This window comes from Phacochoerus africanus, chromosome 2 (assembly GCF_016906955.1).
Source record: "Phacochoerus africanus isolate WHEZ1 chromosome 2, ROS_Pafr_v1, whole genome shotgun sequence".
NCBI lineage: Eukaryota > Metazoa > Chordata > Mammalia > Artiodactyla > Suidae > Phacochoerus > Phacochoerus africanus.
Window position 1 is genome coordinate 181962548 of NC_062545.1, and position 22663 is coordinate 181985210.

The 22663-nt window shown below is 39.8% G+C and overlaps 1 protein-coding gene across 1 annotated transcript; it reads left to right on the top strand.

The window, feature by feature from the left end:
- Window positions 1-17266: 17266 nt before the first annotated feature.
- On the top strand, window positions 17267-20735 carry ARF6 (ADP ribosylation factor 6). The gene has a single exon (XM_047767273.1). It carries the CDS (start codon window positions 17485-17487, stop codon window positions 18010-18012), a length of 528 nt encoding a protein of 175 aa, XP_047623229.1. The 5' UTR covers window positions 17267-17484; the 3' UTR covers window positions 18013-20735.
- The last annotated feature ends 1928 nt before the right edge of the window (window positions 20736-22663 follow it).

Sequence of the window (22663 nt, forward strand, 5' to 3'; positions counted from 1 at the left end):
GGTGTATACCTGGACAAAACTACAATTCAAAAAGCACCAATGTTCATTGCAGCACTATTCACAATAACCAAAACATGGAAACAACCTAAATGTCTATTGACAGATGAATGGATTAAGAAGATGTGGTACATATACACACTGGACTACTACTCAGCCATAAAAAGAATGAAATAATGCCTTTTGCAGCAACATGGATGCAACTAGAAATTCTCATACTAAATGAAGTAAGTCAGAGAGAGAGAAAGACAAATACCATATAACTTATACGTGGAATCTAAAATATGGCATAAACGAACCTATCTATGGAACAGAAACAGACTTACAGACATAGAGAACAGACTTGTGGTTGCCATGGGGATGGAAGGAGTGGGATGGACTGGGAGTTTGGGGTTAGTAGATGCAAACTACTACATTTAGAATGGCTAGAAAAGAGGTCCTACTGTACAGCACGGTGAACTATATCCAATCTACTGGGACAGACCATGCTGGAAAATAACATTTTAAAAAAAGAATGTATATACATACATATACATATATATATTTGTAAGACTATGTATATATGCAAGCATATATGTGTATATATATACATGTATGTCTGGGTCATTTTGCTGTGCAGCATAAATTGGCACAGTATTGTAAATCAACTATAACAAAAAATTTTTTTCCCTTTGGATATACACTCAGAAGTCAGATTGCTGGATCATGCAGTATTTCTATTTTGACTTTCTTCAGGAACCTTCATACTGTTTTCCATAGTGGCTGAACCAATTTACATTCCCACAATAGTGTACAAGGTTTCCCTTTTCTCCACATCTTTGGCAGCTTTTATCTAAGGTTTTTTTGTTTTGTTTTGTTTTTACTTTGCAAAAAACAAGATCATGGTCTGGCTGGCTGGGGTTTTGATCCTTCAAAACATAACCTGGATGACAGTTAATTTTTAGGCACTAAGCGTTAGACTAGATACTCCCCTCATCCCAAATGGGATGTCTTAGTCTGTCTACAGAACCCCACTAATGCAGCTGAAGATATTTATAAATTAGTCTTTGGGGGAATGTTCAACAAGGAAGAGCATGGGATCAGACCCAGAGGCTTTCTGCCCTGGTTGGGGAGAAGGCTTGTGGGCAAGAGGGGTCTGGCTTGCAGCCTCAGTAACAATCTGGCAGGAGCAGCGGTGGAGGCTGAGGCTGCGGCTGAGGCTGCACCCAGGGTCGCACAAACGTCAACAGCTGGGTCCGCAGAGAATGCCGGAGGAGGATGCCGGCTGAAGTAAAGAAGGCGGAAAGATCACAAACCAAAGAGAGAAAGGACAGCCAATGTGACTGTCGCCTGCCAGGACAGCCAGCCAGCCCTTCCCGCTGCGGAAAAATAAGAGTGGATCTTGGACGGGGTAGAGCAGACGAAGCCGGGTGAGACCGTGAGGCCCCAAGGGAAGGTGGAGCCACCAGGGGGCGGAGAGGCGGGGCCCCCTGGGGAGGAGTGACAGGAAGGGGAGGAGGGGCCTGGGGCGAGTAGGGACGCGGGGGTGGTGGGCAGGGGTTGGGGATTGGGAAGGAGGGAGAAAGAAGGGGTGGAGAAGGAAGGGGACGAGAGGCGGGGCCACCTAGGGGAAGGAGAGGTGGGGCTTCTAGAGGCGGAAAGGCAGGACCCGCAAGGAAGAGGAGGGAGCCGCCAGGGGGCGAGGTGAGTAAAGTACCCACAGACACCTCGGCACCGCCCCGCTCTCCCCCACCCCTCGCCCGGGTCCATTCATGTTCCTGGGCCCCACATTTTGGTAGATTTGCTTGCCGCCGCTCACCGATGTGGGGGCGTTTGTTACAGCTGGCAGGATTTTCATTACGATGCGTTATTCGCATTTCAGAGACATGCCCCTGTGGGCTGATCCTGATTCTATTACATTTAACGAATGAGAATTAACACTTTAACATAATAAACATTTACTTCTTGAAAGCACTGCACAGAGGAAAAGCCTTTAATGTGGTTAATACGCAATATTTCACAATATCCATCATCGACCCAGAAACTCATTTCTTGTGGCAGGTTTTCAAATATCAGAATAAATCCTAAGAGTGGACACAGTTACTTACACAGTGTCACGCTACTAGGCCTGTAAATATAAGTTAAACTTGCAGGGCTATTTTCTTCAATTTGAATATATTTTGACTTTCATCTGACAGTTTTGCCGAAATGTTTGAAAGTTTTAGTACTTAGTAGAACTCCATTATAGCATGACTATTTGTTACATTGATTCTGATCTGACAGGGAATAAATTATGTCCCCAAACCAAAACTTCATATATTAAAATCTCAATATTTAACAAACTTTATTGCAGCTATTGATTCTGTCTTTTCACACCAGTGTGGCAAAAGCTTTCTGCTGTATTTAATTTATTTGTTTTGAAGGTATTAGAATGTATTAGAATGTTTCACTTTCATCAGATAACTTTTTAAAGAGTGCTTCCTTTGTTTGGGGACTCCCTAGTCTTAGGCTAATGTCATACCCGGCTAGAAGAATTGTCAGATTGATTTTTTTTTTGTAAATTTCTATTATCAAGGTTAATTATTTAATCGAGGTCAATATATTTGAACAGCCTGGCTTTGGGTAGAAAAATAAATACTTTAAACAGCATGCAGCTTTTTTTTACTAAGGTGAGAGGGGATCAAGATAACATTCTTTGTTTAAATCATTCATTCACACATACAACAAATAACTCTTGAGCACCTGCTATATGTTAGGTGCTCTGAAGTGTTGACTGTTAGTTAACATTGGGGATAAAGGTTAGTTTTGAGAATAAAAGTGTTATCAGAGAATCAGTTAAGGAATTTGCTTCACATGGTACAAATAGTCTATAAAATAGGTTTATGTCTATTCAACTTGGACTGGGAGGAAAGGGCATAATTTCTTTCTTTTTTCTTTCTTTTTTTTTTGTCTTTTTGTTTCATTTTGTTTTATTTTAGGGCCAAACCCACACCTGTGGCATATGGAAGTTCCCAGGCTATGGGTCAAATTGGAGCTGTAGCCACAACCACAGCAACATGGGATCTGAGGGGAGTCTGCTACCTACACCACCCATCACTGCAACGCAGAATTCTTAACCCTCTGAGCCATCCAATGAGACCTCATGGATACTAGTGGAGGTTTGTTACTGCTGAGCCAGGATGGGAACCCCTGGGCATAATTTCTAAAAGAGGATTGATTAGGAAAGTTCTAATCTCACATGACTAATATAAAAATCCTAGGGCTTTCCCTATGTAGAGATGGGAAGGAGGGTAATATCTTCCTGTAGAACTCTTTCCCTTACTATGAATCGGTGGAGATCATAGGGGGCCTTCTGGGGTTCAAATGGCAACCTACTTTCACTTTTATTTTGGAGGGGGAAATTTTAAACTTTTCCAGTGTGGTTTAGACAACTCCTTAATATTACTCGTTGAGACTGTATGATGGGATGGTTGAATATATAGAACCATGGTGTTTGCTAGGGGATGCTTTATAAACACATTATGTTACCACAATTTACATGGTTAGTAATTCAAATATATTACGTTACACTATGTGTTCTGTGTACCATGATTTATAATCAAAGTGATTCACAGTTTCCTGCTTTTAAGGCTAATGTGAACTGTTTATACAGAGAGTAGTGAAGGCACAGATTGCTTGTGCCTGTCCAAGTGAGCCCTCCCACTGTACATTGGCAGATATCTCATTCATTTTGTGGTCCAGCTCATTTCTCAAAATGCAATGGCTTGGCATGTGGCAAGAAACAAAGACAAAACCATCACATAATAGTTGCAATATTCTATAAAAGTAGACAATCTATAGTCATCATGAGGTATGGATAACCAATATTATATACTGCAAAAAAAATTGTTTGTATAATCAAAATAAATATATACATATGCCACTATGATTTATCATTATCAAAACCAATGTTAATGCTCTTTCATGGTAATATAATAATAATATAAACTGGAAGAGCGATTTATCCTCTGTGATTAAAAAAATTTATTAAAATAGTACATTTCTTTATGCATTCATTCATTCAGTCTACCCCTTAATTTTACACCATCAGTCATTAAGGAAATGTAAACAAAACCACAATGAGATACCACTTACACCTACTAGGATCACTATATACATATATATATATATATTTTTTTTTTTTTGCCTTTTTAGAGCCATACCACAGATATGGAAGTTTGCAGGCTAGGAGTCCAATCAGAGCTACAGCTGCTGGCCTACACCATAGCCATGCAAGTTCCCAAGAGGCGTCTGCAGTTCTCACCATAGCTCACTGCAATGCTGGATCCTTAACCCAATGATCAAGGCCAGGAATTGAGCCCCCATCTTCAAGGATACTAGTCAGATTTGCTTCCACTGAGCCACAGTGGGAACTCCAGGATCACTATAATTTAAAAAACAAAACTGGATAATAACAAGTTATATGTATAACAAATATATAACAAATGTATAACAATTATGTAACAAATGTATAACAAATATGTATAACAAATGTATAACAAATGTACATTTTTGGTGGGAATGAAAAATGATGCAGCTGCTATGTTAAACATACAATTGCTATAAGGTCCAGTGATTCCACTCCTAAGTATATACCCAAAAGAATTGAAAATCAGGAGTCAGTTACTTAAATACAAATGTTTGCTGCAGCATTATTCACAACAGCCAAAAGGTGGAAATGACTCAAGTGTCCCAATAGAAGACTGGGTGAACTAAATGGAGTATGGAATATTGTTCACCCATAAAAGGAAGGAAGTTCAGATACATTGCTATAACATAAATGAACCTTGAAAACATTATACTAAATTAACTATGCCAGACACAAAAGGACAAATATTGTATGATCTCATTTATATGAAATAGGTAGAAAAGGCAAATACATAGGGACAGAAAGTTGAAAGAGGCTAAGGGGAACAGAAGATGGGGGGTTATTGCTTAATGGAAGTAAGGTTTCTGTTTGGGATGATGAAAAACTTTTGGAAATAGTGCTATACATTTCCCTCTCAGCACTGCTTTAGCTGTGTCCCTCAAATTTTTACATGTTGCATTTTCATTTTCATTCATTTCAATGTATTTTTCTTTTCCTTAAGACTTACTCTTTGACTGGTGGGTATTTCAGAAGTGCATTGTTTACTCTCCAAGTGTTTTGATATTTTCCTGTTACCTGTTATTATTTTCTAGTTTGATTTCATCGTGGATGGAGAACTCTGTATGATTTACAGTTCTTTAAAATTTGTTGAGATTTGTTTTGTAGCCCAGGATATGTTCTATATTAATATATGTTCCACTGGCATTTGTTAAGAATGTGTGTTCTGTGGTGTTAGGTGAAATGTACTATAAGTGGTTTTTTTTGGTTGTTGTTGTCATTTTGTCTTTTTAGGGTCACACCTATGGCACATGGAAATTCCCAGGCTAGGGGTCAGTCAGAGCTGTAGCCACCCACCTATGCCATAGCCACATGGGATCTGGGCCAAGTCTGTGAACTAAGCCACAGTTCACGGCAGTGCCAAATCCTTAACCCACTGAGTGAGGCCAGGGATCAAACCCACGTATTCATGGATGCTAGTTGGGTTCATTACCACTGAGCCACAATGGAACTCCCTGTAAGTGTTGATTATCCTGTTGGTTGATGCCATTGTTGAGTTTTTCTATAATCTTGTTGATTCTCTAGTTTGGTCTATCAGTTATTGAAAGAGAGGTATTGAAGTCTCCAACTCTGTGAGTTTATCTATTTCTTCTTTCAGTTTTATCAGTTTTTGATTCACATGTTTGTGTTCCTTTGCTATTGTTTATAGTTGCATTTAATATTTCCTCTACATACATTTAGAACCACCCTGCTGTTATAAATTTCTGCTGGAATCATCAAACATAATTTATAAAACTCAAAAAGAGAAGGTAAATCTATTGTATTTACCTGTATTTTTGCTTACCATGTTCTTTTTTCTTTCTTGATTTTCCAAGATTCTTTTCAAAAATAGTCTTTTATTTCTGATCAACTTCTTTTGGCTGTAAGTTAGGATAGGTCTGCCAGTGAAATTCTCTTAGTTTCCTTTACCTGAGAGTGTCTTGATTTTTCCATTCATCCCCCAAAGATATTTTCACTGGTTATAGGATTTGGGGTCAATAGTTCTTTTCTTTTAGCACTCAAAAAAATGTTATGCCACTTCCTCCTGGCCTCTATGGTTTTTACAGATAAGAAATCCATAGTCATTTAAACTGTTTTTTCCCTTGTAGTTAAGGTACTGTGTTCTCTGCTTTTGTTCAATATATTTTCTTTGTCTTTAGTTTTCAGAAGTCTGACTATAATGTATCTTGATGTGGGTCTCCTCATATTTATCCTTTTAAGAGGTTTGTTCAGCTTCTTGAATCTGTAGGTTTATGTCTTTTGCCAAATTTGGAGAGTTTTAAGCCATTATTTCTTCTGGAACTTTCTCAGCCCACCTGATTTTTCCTTTCCTTCTATGAGTCCAATGATAAGAATATTAGAAGTTTTGTTACAGTCACACAGATCTCTGAGGCTCTTCTCATTAAAAAAAAAATTTCTACTTGCTCTCTGTTATTCAGGTCAGGAAATTTCTATTACTATATCTTCCAATCCACTGATTCTTTCCTCTGTTTTTTCATTCTGTTTTGAGCCCAGCCACTGAGCTTTTTATTTCAGTTATATTTTTTTACTTCTGAAATTTTCACTTAGTTCTTCCTTATATTTTCTATGTCTTTGCTGAGACTTTCTATTTTTTTCAATTAAGTGGGTTCACAATTGTTCTTTGAAGCATTTTTATGACGGCTGCTGTAAAATCTTTGTGAGATGATTCTAACCTCTTTGTCTTCATGACATCGGCATTATTTACTGCCTTTTTTGTTTGTTTGTTATTTTTAGAGCTGCACAGGTGGCATATGGAAGCTTCCAGGCCAGAAGTTGAATTGGAGCTGTAGCTGCTGGCCTATGCCACAGCCACAGCAATACAGGATCCCAGTGCATCTGCTACCTACACCACAGCTCACAGCAATGCTGGATCCTTAACCCACTGGGCAAGGCCAGGGATTGAACCAGAGTCCTCAGGGATACTAGTTGGTTTGTTACCACTGAGCCACAATAAGAACTCCTTGACTGCCTTTTAAAATTCAGCCTGAGATCTTTGTTTGAGAATTTGATTTTTTGAGAATAATGTGTGATTTTTGGTTAAGATCTCAATATTGTGGGTATGATAAAACTCTGATCTTATTTAACCTGCTATTTTAGCTGGCTTTCTCTAATACCTCTCTAGCAGGGAAAGTGGTGCACCACCTCACTACTGCTGGGGCGGGGTGGGGGGTGGGTGTGGGAGCAGAAGTCCAGGTTCCTCAGTAGGTGGGTGGCTCTTTGTTCCTCCTGGGTGAGAGTAGGAGTACTGGCTCCCCACTAAGTCTTCAGTATCTGCAAGAGGTAGAAGTGCCTAGTTACTCTCTCCACATGTTTTCACTGACACCACACCAAGAGGGGTGAGCACTGGTAAGGATGAGGAGGATAATGGTGAGAGAGGGGGGGCTGGCCTCCATATGGTGAAAGTCTGGACTCTGCAGTAGGTTTCCTCTGATATCACCCCAGCAGAAAGCAGAAAGCATACTTCCTTACTACCAAGTGGAGGTGGAAGTCCTGGCTCTCTGTGGTCTCCAGTGGCCCCAAGGGCTTGGGTGGGGCTCATCACCACCTAATAGGGATAAAAGTCCCCATTCCCTACTATGCCTGGTGGGGAGGGAAGAGATTGGGGCATGTTATTAAGAGTCTGGCAGGGGTAGAAGTCTAGGCTGCTCACCTAGCCCTGGCTAAACTGGGTGAAGTTGCGGCTGTGGTTTTCCTTTGGGTTTTGGCTGAAGTAAAGTGGTTATTTTCTAAAAGTTTTCTGACTTGCCAGGTTGCCCCTTTCCTTATCCTTTGACTAAAGAGAGCATGTTTTTCTTGAGGCTTTTGGGCATTTCCAAGTTGCCAGCTTCTTAAGCTCCAATTCTGGGACAGATAAGGCAAAAAGAAAACCCAGGGGACCCACTGCCATGTCATTCCTTTGGTTTCTAGTCAGTCTGCCTTCTTCTTTCCATCTTTCAAAGTCTTCTTATGCTTGTCTTTTATGTAATGTCCGGGGTTGTTAGTTGTACTCAGAGGGAAGAACTGGAAAAAGTTTGTCTTTCCCATCTTCCTGGAAGCAAACTGTATTAACTTTTATGATTACCTTCTATTCAGGGAAAATGATATTGATTGAAAAAGTCCTCCAGCAATTTTGTGATGTCTCCTTTCCTCTAACGTTAAGAGAACTATTGTTATAGCATAAGGGAGTGCATTAAATTATTGTAAGAGCTCTAAAAAGCAATTCAGGGATAGGTCAAAAGACCAGGTCATGGACAAGTTTAGAGCTTTTTATAAGTTGAATTAGATTTTTCAGTAGTCTCCTCCTACCTAATGGTGGTTTTATTATGTAAGAGTGATGGTAGTGTATAGTTATTTTATATTAGATATTCTTAAATCATACATATTATAATTATCCATGAAGCGTTAATGCCTGAGACTTTGATATTTATTTTATTTGGTTATTAAAATTTTGTTACGCTTGCACAGTACATTGATACTTTTCATAAAGCTATAACTTTTCCTTGTAAGTAACAAAGGCCTAGTGGAGCTTGCTTTAGCAAAAGGAAAGGTAACTGTATATAAAGTTACAGATGTGTCATGAAGTTCAAGGGTTGGTTTGAAGATAGACTCCAGGAAGATCCTGAAACTAACTGTGCAGTGGAGCCTGAGGAGTCATCTGTTTTGTCCCCATTCTTCTCTGTACATTTTCTTTTCCTTTCTCCCCAAGACTCTGTCTGCCACACAGGCAGAACATGACTGTGACATAGTCCCTAGTTAGCAGGATATGGACTCACTGGGAAGAGACAGACTGATATGGTCTTCCTTCAGATCTGATTTTAAATTCTCAGAAATAAGAATCTGATTAGCAAATCAGGATTAGTGGTCTACCTGTGGCCCAGGTGGTATGGCCAGACATGTATGTGTGGAGGGGTCTCATGGAAAAACCAGGACTGACAGGAGCCTACTCCTGTATTCCTATGGATGGGGGGATGGGTGGCCATTTCCAGAGACAGCCTAAAAGGGTCCAATATACTGGTATCTTGTTCTACTCCTAGAATCTTTGATATACCATTAATGATGTGTCCATACTGAAATTGTCATAAAGTCCCAGGTTAACCTTCTTACAGTTGGTAACCGTTATTACTGTGTAAGCAAGTTGAATTCATGACTTATGTTTCTCGTAATGTTAAAAAGACATAATAAGCAGCAGAAAGACCCTTTTTTACATTCAGAAATGAAGTTGTACATCAGCAACTGTTTCAGAGGTTCTAGAACTTTCCTTTTCCAGCATTAATCTAGTTAACTTGGGAAGTCAGTGCACAGGGTAGCAGGCCTTCCCATGATGAAGGGACTGTTGCCTGGTTCAGGACTCTTGCCCTGGTTCACCAGAGAAACATACCACTATCGACCCTGTTTTATGAAACTGTAATGTTACCCCTGAAGCCAGTGTAAGCTCAGCAGGCTTATGTTATCTGACTATTATTTGTGGTCATATAATCCAGTAGGTGTCTTTCTAAGCCTTTTGGAATATAAATCTTTCTTACTTGAAGTGGAAACAAACTCATAAATTTTGTCCAGCTAAGCCTTTGTTAAATTGGTTATATATAACATTTAGCTAGGATTTTATGACCATTTCCACACTTATAAATCTTGGTCACTGTGCTCAGAACTTTACATTAGAGTAGAAGCAACTATAGACAATTATACACTGATGGTTCAAAGGTACTGAACAGCAAGAACTGTTCTTGGTACCCATAAAGCAGTATTTTTAAAAAAGTCTGTGGAGGAGGAAATCTCACACAAATCTAACTGGTTTATGCTTTTCTAGGGAATTCTTCCTTTCAACCCAAAGCTGGGTTTTGGATTAGGCCAGGTTTACCACACTGTCAAGCTCTACTTTTCAATACAATCCTTTTCTTTTTTCCTTCCTTCCTCTCTTCCCTTTTTCATTCTATCTTCCTTCCTTTCTTCTTCTCTACTCACTTTTTTCTTTTTACTGATGCACCTGTGGCACATGGATGTCCCCAGGCTAGGGGTTGAATCAGAGCTGCAGCTGCCGGCCTACAGCCACAGTGACACCAGATCCAAGCCAAATCTACGATGCATGCTGCAGCTTGTAGCAATGCCAGATCCTTAACCCACTGGGTGATGCCAGGGAACCTGCATCCTCACAGACATGACGACAGGTTCTTAACTTGCTGAGACACAATGGGAACTCCCCTACTGACTTTTTAATTCATTCATTTATTCTCTCTCTTTAAAGCAGCCCTGTGTGGCATTTAAAATCATTATATTTATTTAGTTTCCAGTCTATAAACAGTTGTAAATTTACTGGCTTACCAATTGTTTCTTGAGATTTGAAAGATTAATTCTTTTCTCTAGGTTCTGTAATATGGAAAGTTCTTCACTTTTATGACCAGCCTAGCCATTAGAAAGATAGCCCAGAGAAGCTGAATCTCTAGCCAGCAGGTCAGAAAGTAAGGCAGATCAAATGCAAAATACTATGCTAGAGGCAAAAAGTAATATAGAGATAGATATTGCATGATGTCTTAATTAGTAAATCTACTTGTTTAGTACCATTGAGATTTGTTCACCAATTAGAGGTCAGTGGTTTGCTTATATGCCATTTTTTTTCATCTATCTCTAAAAATAAGGGAAAAAGAACACAGAAACAAAATAAGACAAAGCAAAAGATAAAACTTGTTAAGTTAGGAAATTTAAAACTGGAACCACCAAAAGATAGGACAAGTACTTCAGCCCTCAGATCTTTGGTGTCCCTTGACTGTCTTCCTGAAGAGCACGCTATGCACCAACACGCTACTATATAGTACGTTATTGTAATTTTTTAATAGGCAAAAAATAGATTTATTAAGATGTTTGTGAGAGAAGTAAGCAGGCAGGCAAGGAAGCTCTGCTAGTACGTTACTGTATGATAACAACACATCCATGAAACTGATAGCATAGGGCCCAACAACTGTTACTGCAAACACACCTCACACTGTTGTTTTATTACTTAATTATAAGGTTTGGAGTATTCAGTCAATTAAGAAGTCTGAATGCCTTAGCCTCTCTGTTCCAAGCATAACTCCTTTTCAGAGCAGTCAATATTGCAAACTGTCAGTTTAGGCCAAAGTAATAATTTTGCTTTACCTTAAAAATACTCTTTTCATATTGAAAATTACATTCCTGAGATTATATGCTTCTTCTTAACAGGAGATATTATAGATACTCCAGGATATGAAATGTATCTCAGTATTTTAGTGATTCAAGTAGTTGATCTGAAAACAATACATTCAATAAACTTCCATGAGAAGGAACATAATTTAACAGGTTAGAAATGATGATTAGTCTACACTTTTGCTTGTCTGATTCTTTTTTCAAATGATCACCTAATGGGCAGAATTTATAGAATTTTTGACATGGAGGGAAGTTAGCAGTTAGCTCAGTGGTTCTCAAATTTAGCTACACATTCGAATCACTCAGGGGGCCTTTAAAAAATTGTGGTGGTTAGAACTTCATTGGCCACAGATATTTTGATTTCATTGATCTGGGGTGGGTGTTCAAGCATTTATGCAGTTTAAAAGTGCCCCAGCTGATTTTCATGAGCAGTGAGGGCTTCCTAAGTTCACACAATAGAGAAAAGAACACCAGACTTGGATAAAAACAACAATGACAAGAACAACAAAAACTTAATTTGAATCTCCTCTGTACTATTTATTGATCTTAAGAAAGTTGCTTACCCTCTCAGTGACTTGGCTCCTTCAACCAAAAAGGGAAATGACATACTGCCCTAATCATTAAGAGAGATTTCTCTATTGCAGGAACAGAGCAACCGATGATCAGTGACATGAACAAATTATCTAAATTAAACCTGTTAAGAAGTGTTGGGATTAAGTTAAAGATGTAATTTAGCTTTTTCTATTCCCTTCTGCCACCAGACCATGTTGCCCCAGTGTTTATATTTATGGTCTGGAGTCATAACTCTTAAGCAATTTTCTATAACATCAACTGTAATTCAAACTTTTGTTTTTAGTTCTATCTTTCCCACATTTTTCAATTTTTTTTTTCCTTTCCTTTTTAGGGTCACACCCAGGGAATATGGAAGTTCCCAGGCTAGGGGTTGAATCAGAGCTTCAGCTGCCAGCCTACTCCATAGCCACAGCAACACCAGGTACGAACCACATCTTCACTTTATGCCAAAGCCTGCAGTAAAGCTCGATCCTTAACCCACTGAGTGAGGCCAGGGATGGAACCTGCATTCTCATGGATACTAGTCGGATTCTCAACCCACTGAACCACAACAGGAACACCCCCACTTTTCACATTGCTGAAAATGAGATGAAGTCTTCATACTCAGGCATAGCTAAAATAATTATCAAGGTTTTAATGAGAATACCATTTATTTATGGCTAAAGAGGAGGAACTAGCAAGTGTTTCCTCAGTTGACACACGGAGAAGAGGGAGTAAACTACCATTCTGGTTTCCACAATGTCCCTTTAGATATTTTAAAAATTTGCATCCATTAATGTGACCAAGAATACTTATAAATGAAAATGATTTGTTTTCACTGTATGTTTTTTTGTTTTGTTTTGTTTTGCAATCCTGCAGCACATGGAAGTTCCCAGACCAAGGATTGAACTTCAGCTACAGCAGTGACAATGTTGGATCCTTAACCAACTAGGTCACCAGGGAACTCCCTTCACTGGGCTTTTCGGTTTTATTTTTGAAAGTCTCAATCTTTACTGTGTTACCATCAGAAATGTTTGAAACTTTTTTTTTTTACACTACTTACCAGGAATCTTGCTGGGTATTAAGGATTCAAAAATGAAAAGAATATGAAATCTTAGAAAGCTTGTAAACACATAGGTATAATACCAAGGTATGTGGGTGGGGGGGTGGCTAATTATCTGGTCTCAATTAGTTTCAGTTGGGAAGGATTAGAAATTTTTCTAAATCTATACTTTGCTTTTTATTCACTCTTTATTTCTGCTGCGAATAGGTTTCCTGGGGGCTCAATGGCTTCTTTAAAGTAGCTCAATTCTAGGTGAACCTGGACTAAGGGCTCAAAATGAAGCCATGAGCAAGGCGAATAGGTATGAGGTGAGACCACCTTCACTGAGTGGTCAGAATTTCCCTGGCCTTACATAGGATAGAAAGAAATATATGACAGTCATACACTCGAGTGATTTTCAAGAGCTATAGGAATTCAGATACAGGGCTAAATAGCACAGGGTGCCCCTGTTAAAGAAGACACTTATTTCATTTTAAAAGTGGAAAGCTAAGTCATTTTCTGAAAGTAAGTATTTTTTCTTATAAGATTGTGTTTTAGTCAGGGATGTGATAAACGTATTGTATGAGGCTGTTGAAGAGATTAGAAATTATGTGTTTTCTAAAAGGGAAGGTTGGTTTGAAAGCAAACTGGAGAAATCTCTTCATTTGCAGGCTTTGAGTTAAAAAGCAGAGATCTGGAGTTCCTGTTGTGGCTCAGAGGGTTAAGAACATGACTAGTATCCATAAGGATGAAGGTTTGATCCCTGGCCTCACTCAGTGGGTTAAGGGATCTGGCATTGCTGAGAGCTGTGGCATAGGTTGCAGTTCAGCTCAGATGGAGCGTGGCTGTGACATAGGCCAGTAGCTGTGGCTCTGATTTGACGCCTAGCCTGGGAACTTCCATATGCCATGAGTTCGGCCATGAAAAGAAAAAAAAAAAAAAGGCAGAGATCCATTTTTCTATAATAGTTAGTCTTTGAAACTTTCATTTGTGTCTAAAACTTAAAGCAGTGAAACAGAATGCAAATAGAGATCTAACCATTTTTTTTCCAAAAATGTAAATTTTATTTGTAAAATACTTCACTGAACAATGTTTTTAAAATTGAAATTTACCCTTTTTAAACTGTTCACTGTTTCAGGAAAACAAAATTTCATCAGTGGTATGATTTAGTAGTCACCCGAACTGTTACTTTTGCAGTAATTTGGTTTTATAGAAATTCATTTACTTAAAATACTTTTGTATATATACAGAGTTAAAAATTTTCACTGTCTGTAATTATATTCTGGCCATTATCTGCTTTATGATTATTACTTAAAATGTACTGTATAACTTACTGTATGATGAGCCACTATAAGATACTCCACTGTATTAAGATTATTAACCGATTATTTCAAACCCCAGATAAAAATAATATGTGCCTTTCCTTTTTGTTTTATTTCATCTGTGGTATAAAAGGCATTCATTCATTCAAACAATGACTGAACTCCTGATACCCAACACTCCATCACTAAGGATATCAGGTTGACAAGGCAAAGTCTCTGCCTCCATTTATTCTGGTAGAAGATAAATGGAAATTGGCTTTCAAAAATAAACTTTTTTAGGCCTAGCACAGTGCCAGTGCCAGGTAGATGCTAGTGCTTCAAGCTGCTTCTATCTTTTTTGGCCACACCTTGGGCATATGGAGTTCCCGGGCCAGGGATCAGTACTGAGCTGCAATTGCGACCTATGCCACAATTGTGGCAATGCAGGATCCTTACCACTGTGCTGGCTGGGGTTTGAACCTGGATTGGACCTGTGACCCAGTGTTCCCAAATGCTGCTAATCCTGTTGTGCCACAGCAGGAACTCCAAGTTGCTTCTATTTTTAATAATATCACACAGTCCACTGAAAAATAAATCTAAGCCCAGGAGCTCAATCTTCCATCTGGATGGAAAAATTGGTATCTGCTCTGAGAAAACTATTATGTTGGAATGAGGCAAAATATAGCACTCACTACCACATATAAAAAATTCCTTCCTCAAATGTAGTAGTAATTACTATGACACTTTCTTTATAGTTATAAAGCATTTTAAGAAATACAGCTGACCCTTGAATATTGGTACAGGGCTGGGGATGGGGGTAAGGTAGGGTAGTAGGGCTGACCCCAGTCTAAATTCTGAGGATAACTTCTTAGATGGCCCCTCACATCCCAGGTTCTGCATCCGTGGATTCAACCAACCCAGATTGTGTAGTGACAAGTGTACATATTTATCTAAAAAAAGACAAGTACAAGTGGATCTGTGCAGTTCAAACCTGTGTTATTCAAGGGTCAACTATACTGTAATCAGATTTCCAAACAACTTTGTGAAGTACTTACAGGGGGTGAAAGAGCCTAATTTTGGGGTTGAGAATGAATAAATTCACCATATCAGCTTTGTGACCTTTGAAAAATTACTCAACATCTCTAACTCTCGGTTTCCTCCTAATTAATACTAATTAATGAACCTCAAAGCTAACTCACATGGTTGCAATGCATATTAAAATATTTGAAGTATTTAGTGCAATGTTTATAACAATCAGTAAATAATGACTATTTTCATTCATGGTATCATTCTTCATTTGGTTCAACAGGTAAAGAAAATGAAGTTTGCAAAGGCTGAGAGAAAAGGATTCACAGCTATAAAATGGAGGGTGACATTTGAAACCCCAGTCTTCTGACTGCACATCCTTTCAGTTTTAAGACAGTACATATTAAGGAAGAAAGTAAATTAAATCATTGCCAAAATATTAGTAACTTCAGTAAATTTACTTCAGGCTGAAGCTTAAAGGTTATCACTTAACCAATCTACCATTATCAAATTTTTTTTAAACTGTGAAAAAGTATGTTACCTTATGCTATCACATCATATTCTTTAAAAAAAAACAAACACGCTATTTTCCTGTTTTTCCTCCTTTTGGTTTATTTCAAGCTTTCTTCATATTTGAACTTAAAGTCTAACTTTATCACTAATCATTTGATACAAAGAGGGTTCCCTTTCTACAAACATTATACATATAATAATAAAAGCCTTCAAGTGGGCTTCTAGACAGTGAGGTCAGAATTACACTCAGTTTACGCGTGAGATCAACTCGATAAGGTCAAATGTCCGAATCCAGGCGTCAGAAGTAGTTTTTCCTATTCTAAATCCAACGCTAAAATTATGTAGACGAGGCTGCTGAAAATTAAGAATGAGAAACTACTACTAATCACAGTGAAAGATATTTAAAAAGGAAAAGCATGGGAAGTCTTGAAAATACTGTAATTTTTAAGAAAGGTGGATTGCTCCTGACGGCTCACTCAACAGACGGACTTTAGAGGAAACCCAAACCCGGTGAACGCGCCTCACTGAACGGCAAATCCCACGCGAACCACTGGCCTCCCACGTGTCTCTCGGGAAATGCACAAAACGAAGGAAAAAGAAAGCCAAAGGGAGTTGGGTGAAAGGTTTAAAACAGCAGATAGGGATTCACAGGGAGATGGAGGGCACGCGAAGCCTGGGGTGGGCAAGAGAGAACTCGCAGAGTATCTGGCAGGCGCCGAGGACGGAGAAAAGGCCTGGAAGCAAAGCAGGGGGAGGCTTTCATCTGGAGAGCGGGCGGCCAACGGGCCCCACCCAATGGATCTGCTTCTCAGGTTCCAATGGGGGCGGAGGAGGAGAGCGCGCGGAAGAGAAAAGCAGAGAGGGGAGAAGACGCTAGAATAGCTACAGGTGGGCGCGGGTCAGAGCCCGAGCTGCGCGGGAGCAGGGCTGGCTCCACCTGGGAGCCTCCGAGCCGCCGTAGCCCCGCCCCTCCGCGCGTGGCGCCCCTGACGCTTGGCGCGCAGGCCGCTCTCCTTACAGAGGTCGCTCTTGTCCCGAACGGTCGGCCTCTGCTGCGCCTGCGTCGTCGGGAGGGGAAGTGAGGCGGTTTCCTCGGCGCCTTTTCCGGCGGCGGCGGCGGTAGAACTGGGAGGAGGCGGTGGAGGCCGGAGGGAGCCCGCGCTCTGGGCGGCGGCTGGAGGTAACCTCCTGGGCTGAGCTGGAAAGGCGGGCTCCTTCGGCCTCCGCTCTCTTCTGGGGCTCCCGCAGTAACTCCCTTTTTCCTCTCTGTGTTTCTGCAGGCAGCGCACCGAGTTCCCGCGAGGATCAATGACCCGACGGGGCGCCGAAGCCGCTCTGCTCTCGTGTGGCCTGGGTCAGTGGTGAGCGCGGTGCTCCGCGGACCGGAGGCCGGGCCGAAGGGCCGCAGTCTCCCGCGGCGGAGTGAGGTGAAGGCGGCCGAGCGGGAGCCGGCGGCGGCGCTTGTACGGCGCCTGCGGGGGGAAGGGCAGTTCCGGGCCGGGCCGCGCCTCAGCAGGGCGGCGGCTCTCCCGACGCAGACTCAGGCCGCGGCGACGGGAGGAATCAAGTTGTGTGGTCGGTGATGCCCGCATGAGCTACGGGTCCGGGCCTCTGCCCTGAGGAGGCAACTCCCACGCAGGCCGCACGGGCCCCCTCGCGACTGGGAAGCTCCGTTTCGGTTTCGCGGCGGCGGCGGCGTTGTTGGAGGGGACCCGGGACACCTGAATGCCCCCGGCCCCGGTTCCTCCGAAGCGATGGGGAAGGTGCTATCTAAGATCTTCGGGAACAAGGAAATGCGAATCCTCATGTTGGGCCTGGACGCGGCCGGCAAGACAACCATCCTGTACAAGTTGAAGCTGGGCCAGTCGGTGACCACCATCCCCACCGTGGGTTTCAACGTGGAGACGGTGACTTACAAAAACGTCAAGTTCAACGTATGGGATGTGGGCGGCCAGGACAAGATCCGGCCGCTCTGGCGGCATTACTACACCGGGACCCAGGGTCTGATCTTCGTAGTGGACTGCGCCGACCGCGACCGCATAGACGAGGCCCGCCAGGAGCTACACCGCATTATCAATGACCGGGAGATGAGGGACGCCATAATCCTCATCTTCGCCAACAAGCAGGACCTGCCTGATGCCATGAAACCCCACGAGATCCAGGAGAAACTGGGCCTGACCCGGATTCGGGACAGGAACTGGTATGTGCAGCCCTCCTGTGCCACCTCGGGGGACGGACTCTATGAGGGGCTCACATGGTTAACCTCTAACTACAAATCCTAATGAGCATTCTCCACCCATCCCCCAGAAGGAGAGAAATCAAAAACCCATTCATAGGATTATCGCCACCATCACCTCTTTGAATTGCCACTTTCTCTTCTTTTGAATTTGAACTTTGGAGTTACAGTTCTACGGTTTGGGGGAGGGGGTTAGGGGTTTTCTTTTTTGTTTCTTTTCTTTTTCTTTTTCTTTTTTTTAGCTTTGCGTTAGGATGCTCTGAGCTGACTTTTGACACGAACACAAAGTGCTTAGATACTCTCGTTGACTTCCAGCAAATGGGATGGGGGAAATACAGCAGTTCTTGATAAATTCCTTTATAATAATGGTTTGATTTTTTTATTTCGAGAGAATCTTCTTTTCCAATGTATGCTTTTTTCCTTTTTGCCCAGTTTCCTTATCACTTGCTGTAGATGGCTTATTTTGCATTCATGCAGACTATGTTGCAAGTCTGTTTCATCTAGTAAACTGAAAATTATTGCTTAATCAAACTGCCGTTTGTCTTTTATATTTAAGGCCTTTTCCCCCTCCCTTATGAATTCCAACTTAGTAAATTCAAATGTGACCTTTTATATCTAAGACCAGTATAGTAAACTTAGCCCACAGGGGCAAATAATGAGTAATATCATTGTAATATGTTCCAGTTGCACATCAGTATGTTAAAACAGGTAATGTAAGTTCTTTGAAATGTCAGCTTTTAAGTTCTGAAACATACATCATGCATGAGTAAGGATAAAACTCAAGTTCCCCTTTACAGAGCTAACTTACAGTGCATAAAAATATGAAAATGTAACCAGTCAAGGACACAGATTTTTTTTTTTCACTGCAAAGTTAGCAACTTTGCTGTGTTTTCCCTCTTTTATAACTTTAAAAACAGACTCTTCCAGAAAATGGAGCAATAATGTTGTATGCCATATACAAAAGAAATATTTGTAGATATTTTAAGTGACTTTTGGGCAAAACTGGAATATATCTTTTACTATGTTTCAAATGTCTAAGACCAATCATATTAAAATTACCAGAATGTTTACTTTGTTCATTAATAAAGCATTTAACAATTCAAGTTATATGCACCTTTTACCTAGTTGGAAAGAAAAACATTCCTGTTTCCACATTACAGCAACTGAATAAGCTGAAGATGTCTTTTTTTAATAGACGAGTGATTCTTATCTCCATTAATTAGAACACTGGAAAAGATGTTTTATAAGAAAGGTATTCTTTTTGATTGTAGGATTAACTCATGCAAATAGGCAGATATCCTGTTGGTTCAATGATACACCATCTCCTTTAAGGAAGGAAATGTGAGATGAATGAATGATGTGTAGACTTGAAGAATGACAAAGGGGAAGTAGGATGTAAAGAAAGAACCTACAGATGACAATGAATGTAAACTTATTCAAGGGTAAGCAGTGTGCTCACTGGTGATATCCAGATCTTAACAAGATGACTTGCTTAGCTGGTTAGGACCAGTAACATGATTATTGAGACCACTATGGTAATACTTTGAACCAAATGTTAATGCTTGATACAGAATTGTGTGTAACAGCATCTGGTTCTTATATAGCCTTAAGGATTAATTTTAGAGATCCTCAAGGAATTAGGGTATTTCACAAATGTAGACTGCAATGGCAGCATACAGGAAAAGGCCGAGTGGGTTTTGTTTATGAGGGTATCTGAAAACTAAAATTGAGCGGGATGTCATGGTATATGATTGGACAGTATTGGTCCTTCATGCTTTGGCCATATTGTATAACGGAGCTTTTACCAAAGATGTTTGAGCAACATAAGGCTATAAAAAAGTAACTTCAAACTTTTGACAAACATTTTACTTAAAGTAGAGGAGAAAAGGTGCTATGTTGTAGGCTCCTAATGGTGCAGAGGGATTTTTGAATTCAAAATGCAACTAAAGTATAAAGTTCAGTTTCACTTTAGTAGAAGCATCTCTAGAAATGAAGCTGATATATCTAAATATTTTAGCTGCTTTTAAAATTCCCAGTTTCATCATAAATTTAGTGTTTTAAATGATTACTTATTAAGGTACATAAACATGGATTATACAGATATCAATGTTACATCCTGAAACAAGACAAGCACAAAGGTATTAATGCCTAAACTGGAGGAAACTTGAAACCCTCATGTAATTCTTAAATGTAGTATTCTAACTTGTGACAGACAAATTGGTAGGCAGCCATTTTTTTGTGTCTTAAAAAAAACTGGGGGCATAGTTAAAATTTTATACATCAAGTGATTGCTATGGAATGTAGCAGGTGAGATGTTATTTTTAGTTTATTTGAAATGTCTAACTGAAGGTTGGGGGAGGGGGTAGCAAATATTTGAAATTTGGAAAACCCTAAACATTTTGGTAAGAAATTGTAATTTTCACTTATATTTTCTTTAAGGATATAAAAGGTTGATAATTGATAAATTGAACCATAACCATTGGTGATCATGGAGCAGGTAATTATAGCCTGCAGAAAAAGTTATAATCTTAAGAGTTTAAGAAATAAGATCCTGAAGTTTTTGTTTAATTGCATCAATTTCTGTATTTTCTGTGAATTTATAAACTGCAGTAAGTTTTGAATGAGGTTGATCTTGTCTAATATAAGTAAATGAGTCTGTAGACTGTGATCTCCCCAAACTAAAAAGTACAGTACTTGGAATTGTGTTCTTTATGGTTGTAGTGTTGGTAAAGCACTAATATGCAGAAAATAAAGGAATTACACAGTGCAGTTTCTCCCTTTATGTTACTCGTTTGAACTAGGTTAAGTGGGATGTGTGGTGTGTTGGGCCATGTTACTCTCCAGGGATATATGGTATAAAGTGACTTAATTTGGGAGTCAGCTAGTTTTTAATAAGAGCAAAAAAGAATCATTTTGGTTCTTGTAGTCCTGGCTGTTTAAGAAGATTTTGCCCTGACTTAGTTCCACCAAATTTAATTTGATTTTATTATAACTCATGACACAGAAACAGTTGAAAACTTGAAAAAAATTAAGGTTTTATAGCAGTTTTTCAATGTTACTGTGAACATTTTTTTCAATATAACTGTCTTTTCAAAAATCACAATCTTAGTGTTTTTAGAACAGAATTAGGTCTCTATAAAGAATTGGCCTACAGAGTAGTCTTAACCCTTGACAATTAACTTTTGGATTTTAAAGTTTGTCTTTTGAAAACCAAGGTTGCTGATAAGAATGGCAGAATTGTAGCCATATAGAAAATAGATGAAGAATAACTTGTTGGATAAGGGGCTTTTAAAATAAATTTCCTTTCTTATAGATACTCCTTGTATTAGCAATTTTTTGTAGTTTGATTTTGGAATGTCTTAGTATGAGCTCTAGTATGTATTAACCCCCATGTCAATGTTATTAATATATTTAGTTCTTTGTTTTAATTGCTATCAAATATCGATTTATCAGAGACAGAAGGTATTTTATACTTTAGTGGGTTTTTATGTTTTGATATGTTTAGAAATACAGTAGCCATAATCTGAATGGTAGCAGAGCTTACTAAATTCTCCAAGTTATTTCCTCGATACCTTGCCAAGTATATATATGGGTTATGGTAAGGCAGATCTTTCCTTATAGGTAAAAATTACAAAACCATGAATAATAGCCGTTAAAAAAATAACTTATATAATCACTGAGCATAGTGTGTTTGGAGTATAATATTCAATAGAATCTAGCCTTTTGTTTTTATAAAAAGGGAATTTGGGGAGTTCCTGTCGTGGCGCAGTGGTTAACGAATCTGACTAGGAACCATGAGGTTGCGGGTTCGGTCCCTGCCCTTGCTCAGTGGGTTAACGATCCGGCGTTGCCCTGAGCTGTGGTGTAGGTTGCAGACGCGGCTCGGATCCTGCGTTGCTGTGGCTCTGGCGTAGGGTGGCAGCTACAGCTCCGATTAGACCCCCTAGCCTGGGAACCTCCATATGCCGCGGAAGCGGCCCAAGAAATGGCAAAAAAGACAAAAAAAAAAAAGGAATTTGGGAGATGGAGCGATAGAAGAGACAAAGTAACTTTCTCCCTGCTTTGCTAAACTTGAAAGTTGGGGGTCTATATTAGTGAGTTGAATGGGCAGGAAACATAAAGATAAGGTCAGAGGTGGAACAGGACTTTAGAGGGGTTTAGAAATAACAATTGAAATTTGTTATTAAATAAGCCAAAGGTAATGATAAACTGGAGAATGAGCCTATAAATAACCTTACTTTGTGGGACAGTAAGAAATAATTTTGAACTTTTTTTCCCTTTATTTAAAATATTTTATGGCTACTTGAAACAGTTTTTGAAAAGTTATCAATCTGGTTTTTGCATCGCTTTTCAGCTGTCTTCAGTTGACCCTTGAAGAACACGGGTTTGAACTGTGTGGGTATAAGTGGTCTCATTTATACATGAATCTTTTTCAATAGTAAATACTGCAGTATGACACAATCTGGGGTTGGTTCAACCAGTGAATGCTGTGTAACTACAAAGGCAAGGATTTGGATTTTCCATTGCACAGAAGGTCAGCGCCCCTTACCTCCAAGTTGTTTGAAGGTCAACTGTACATTTACTTCATGGTATTTGTTTCATAAGGATGATGGTGGGTTTATTGAGAGTCTACTGATGTGCCTGGTGCTGTTCTAGGGATAGGAGATATATGAAAAAGAAAATCGTTCTTCATGGAA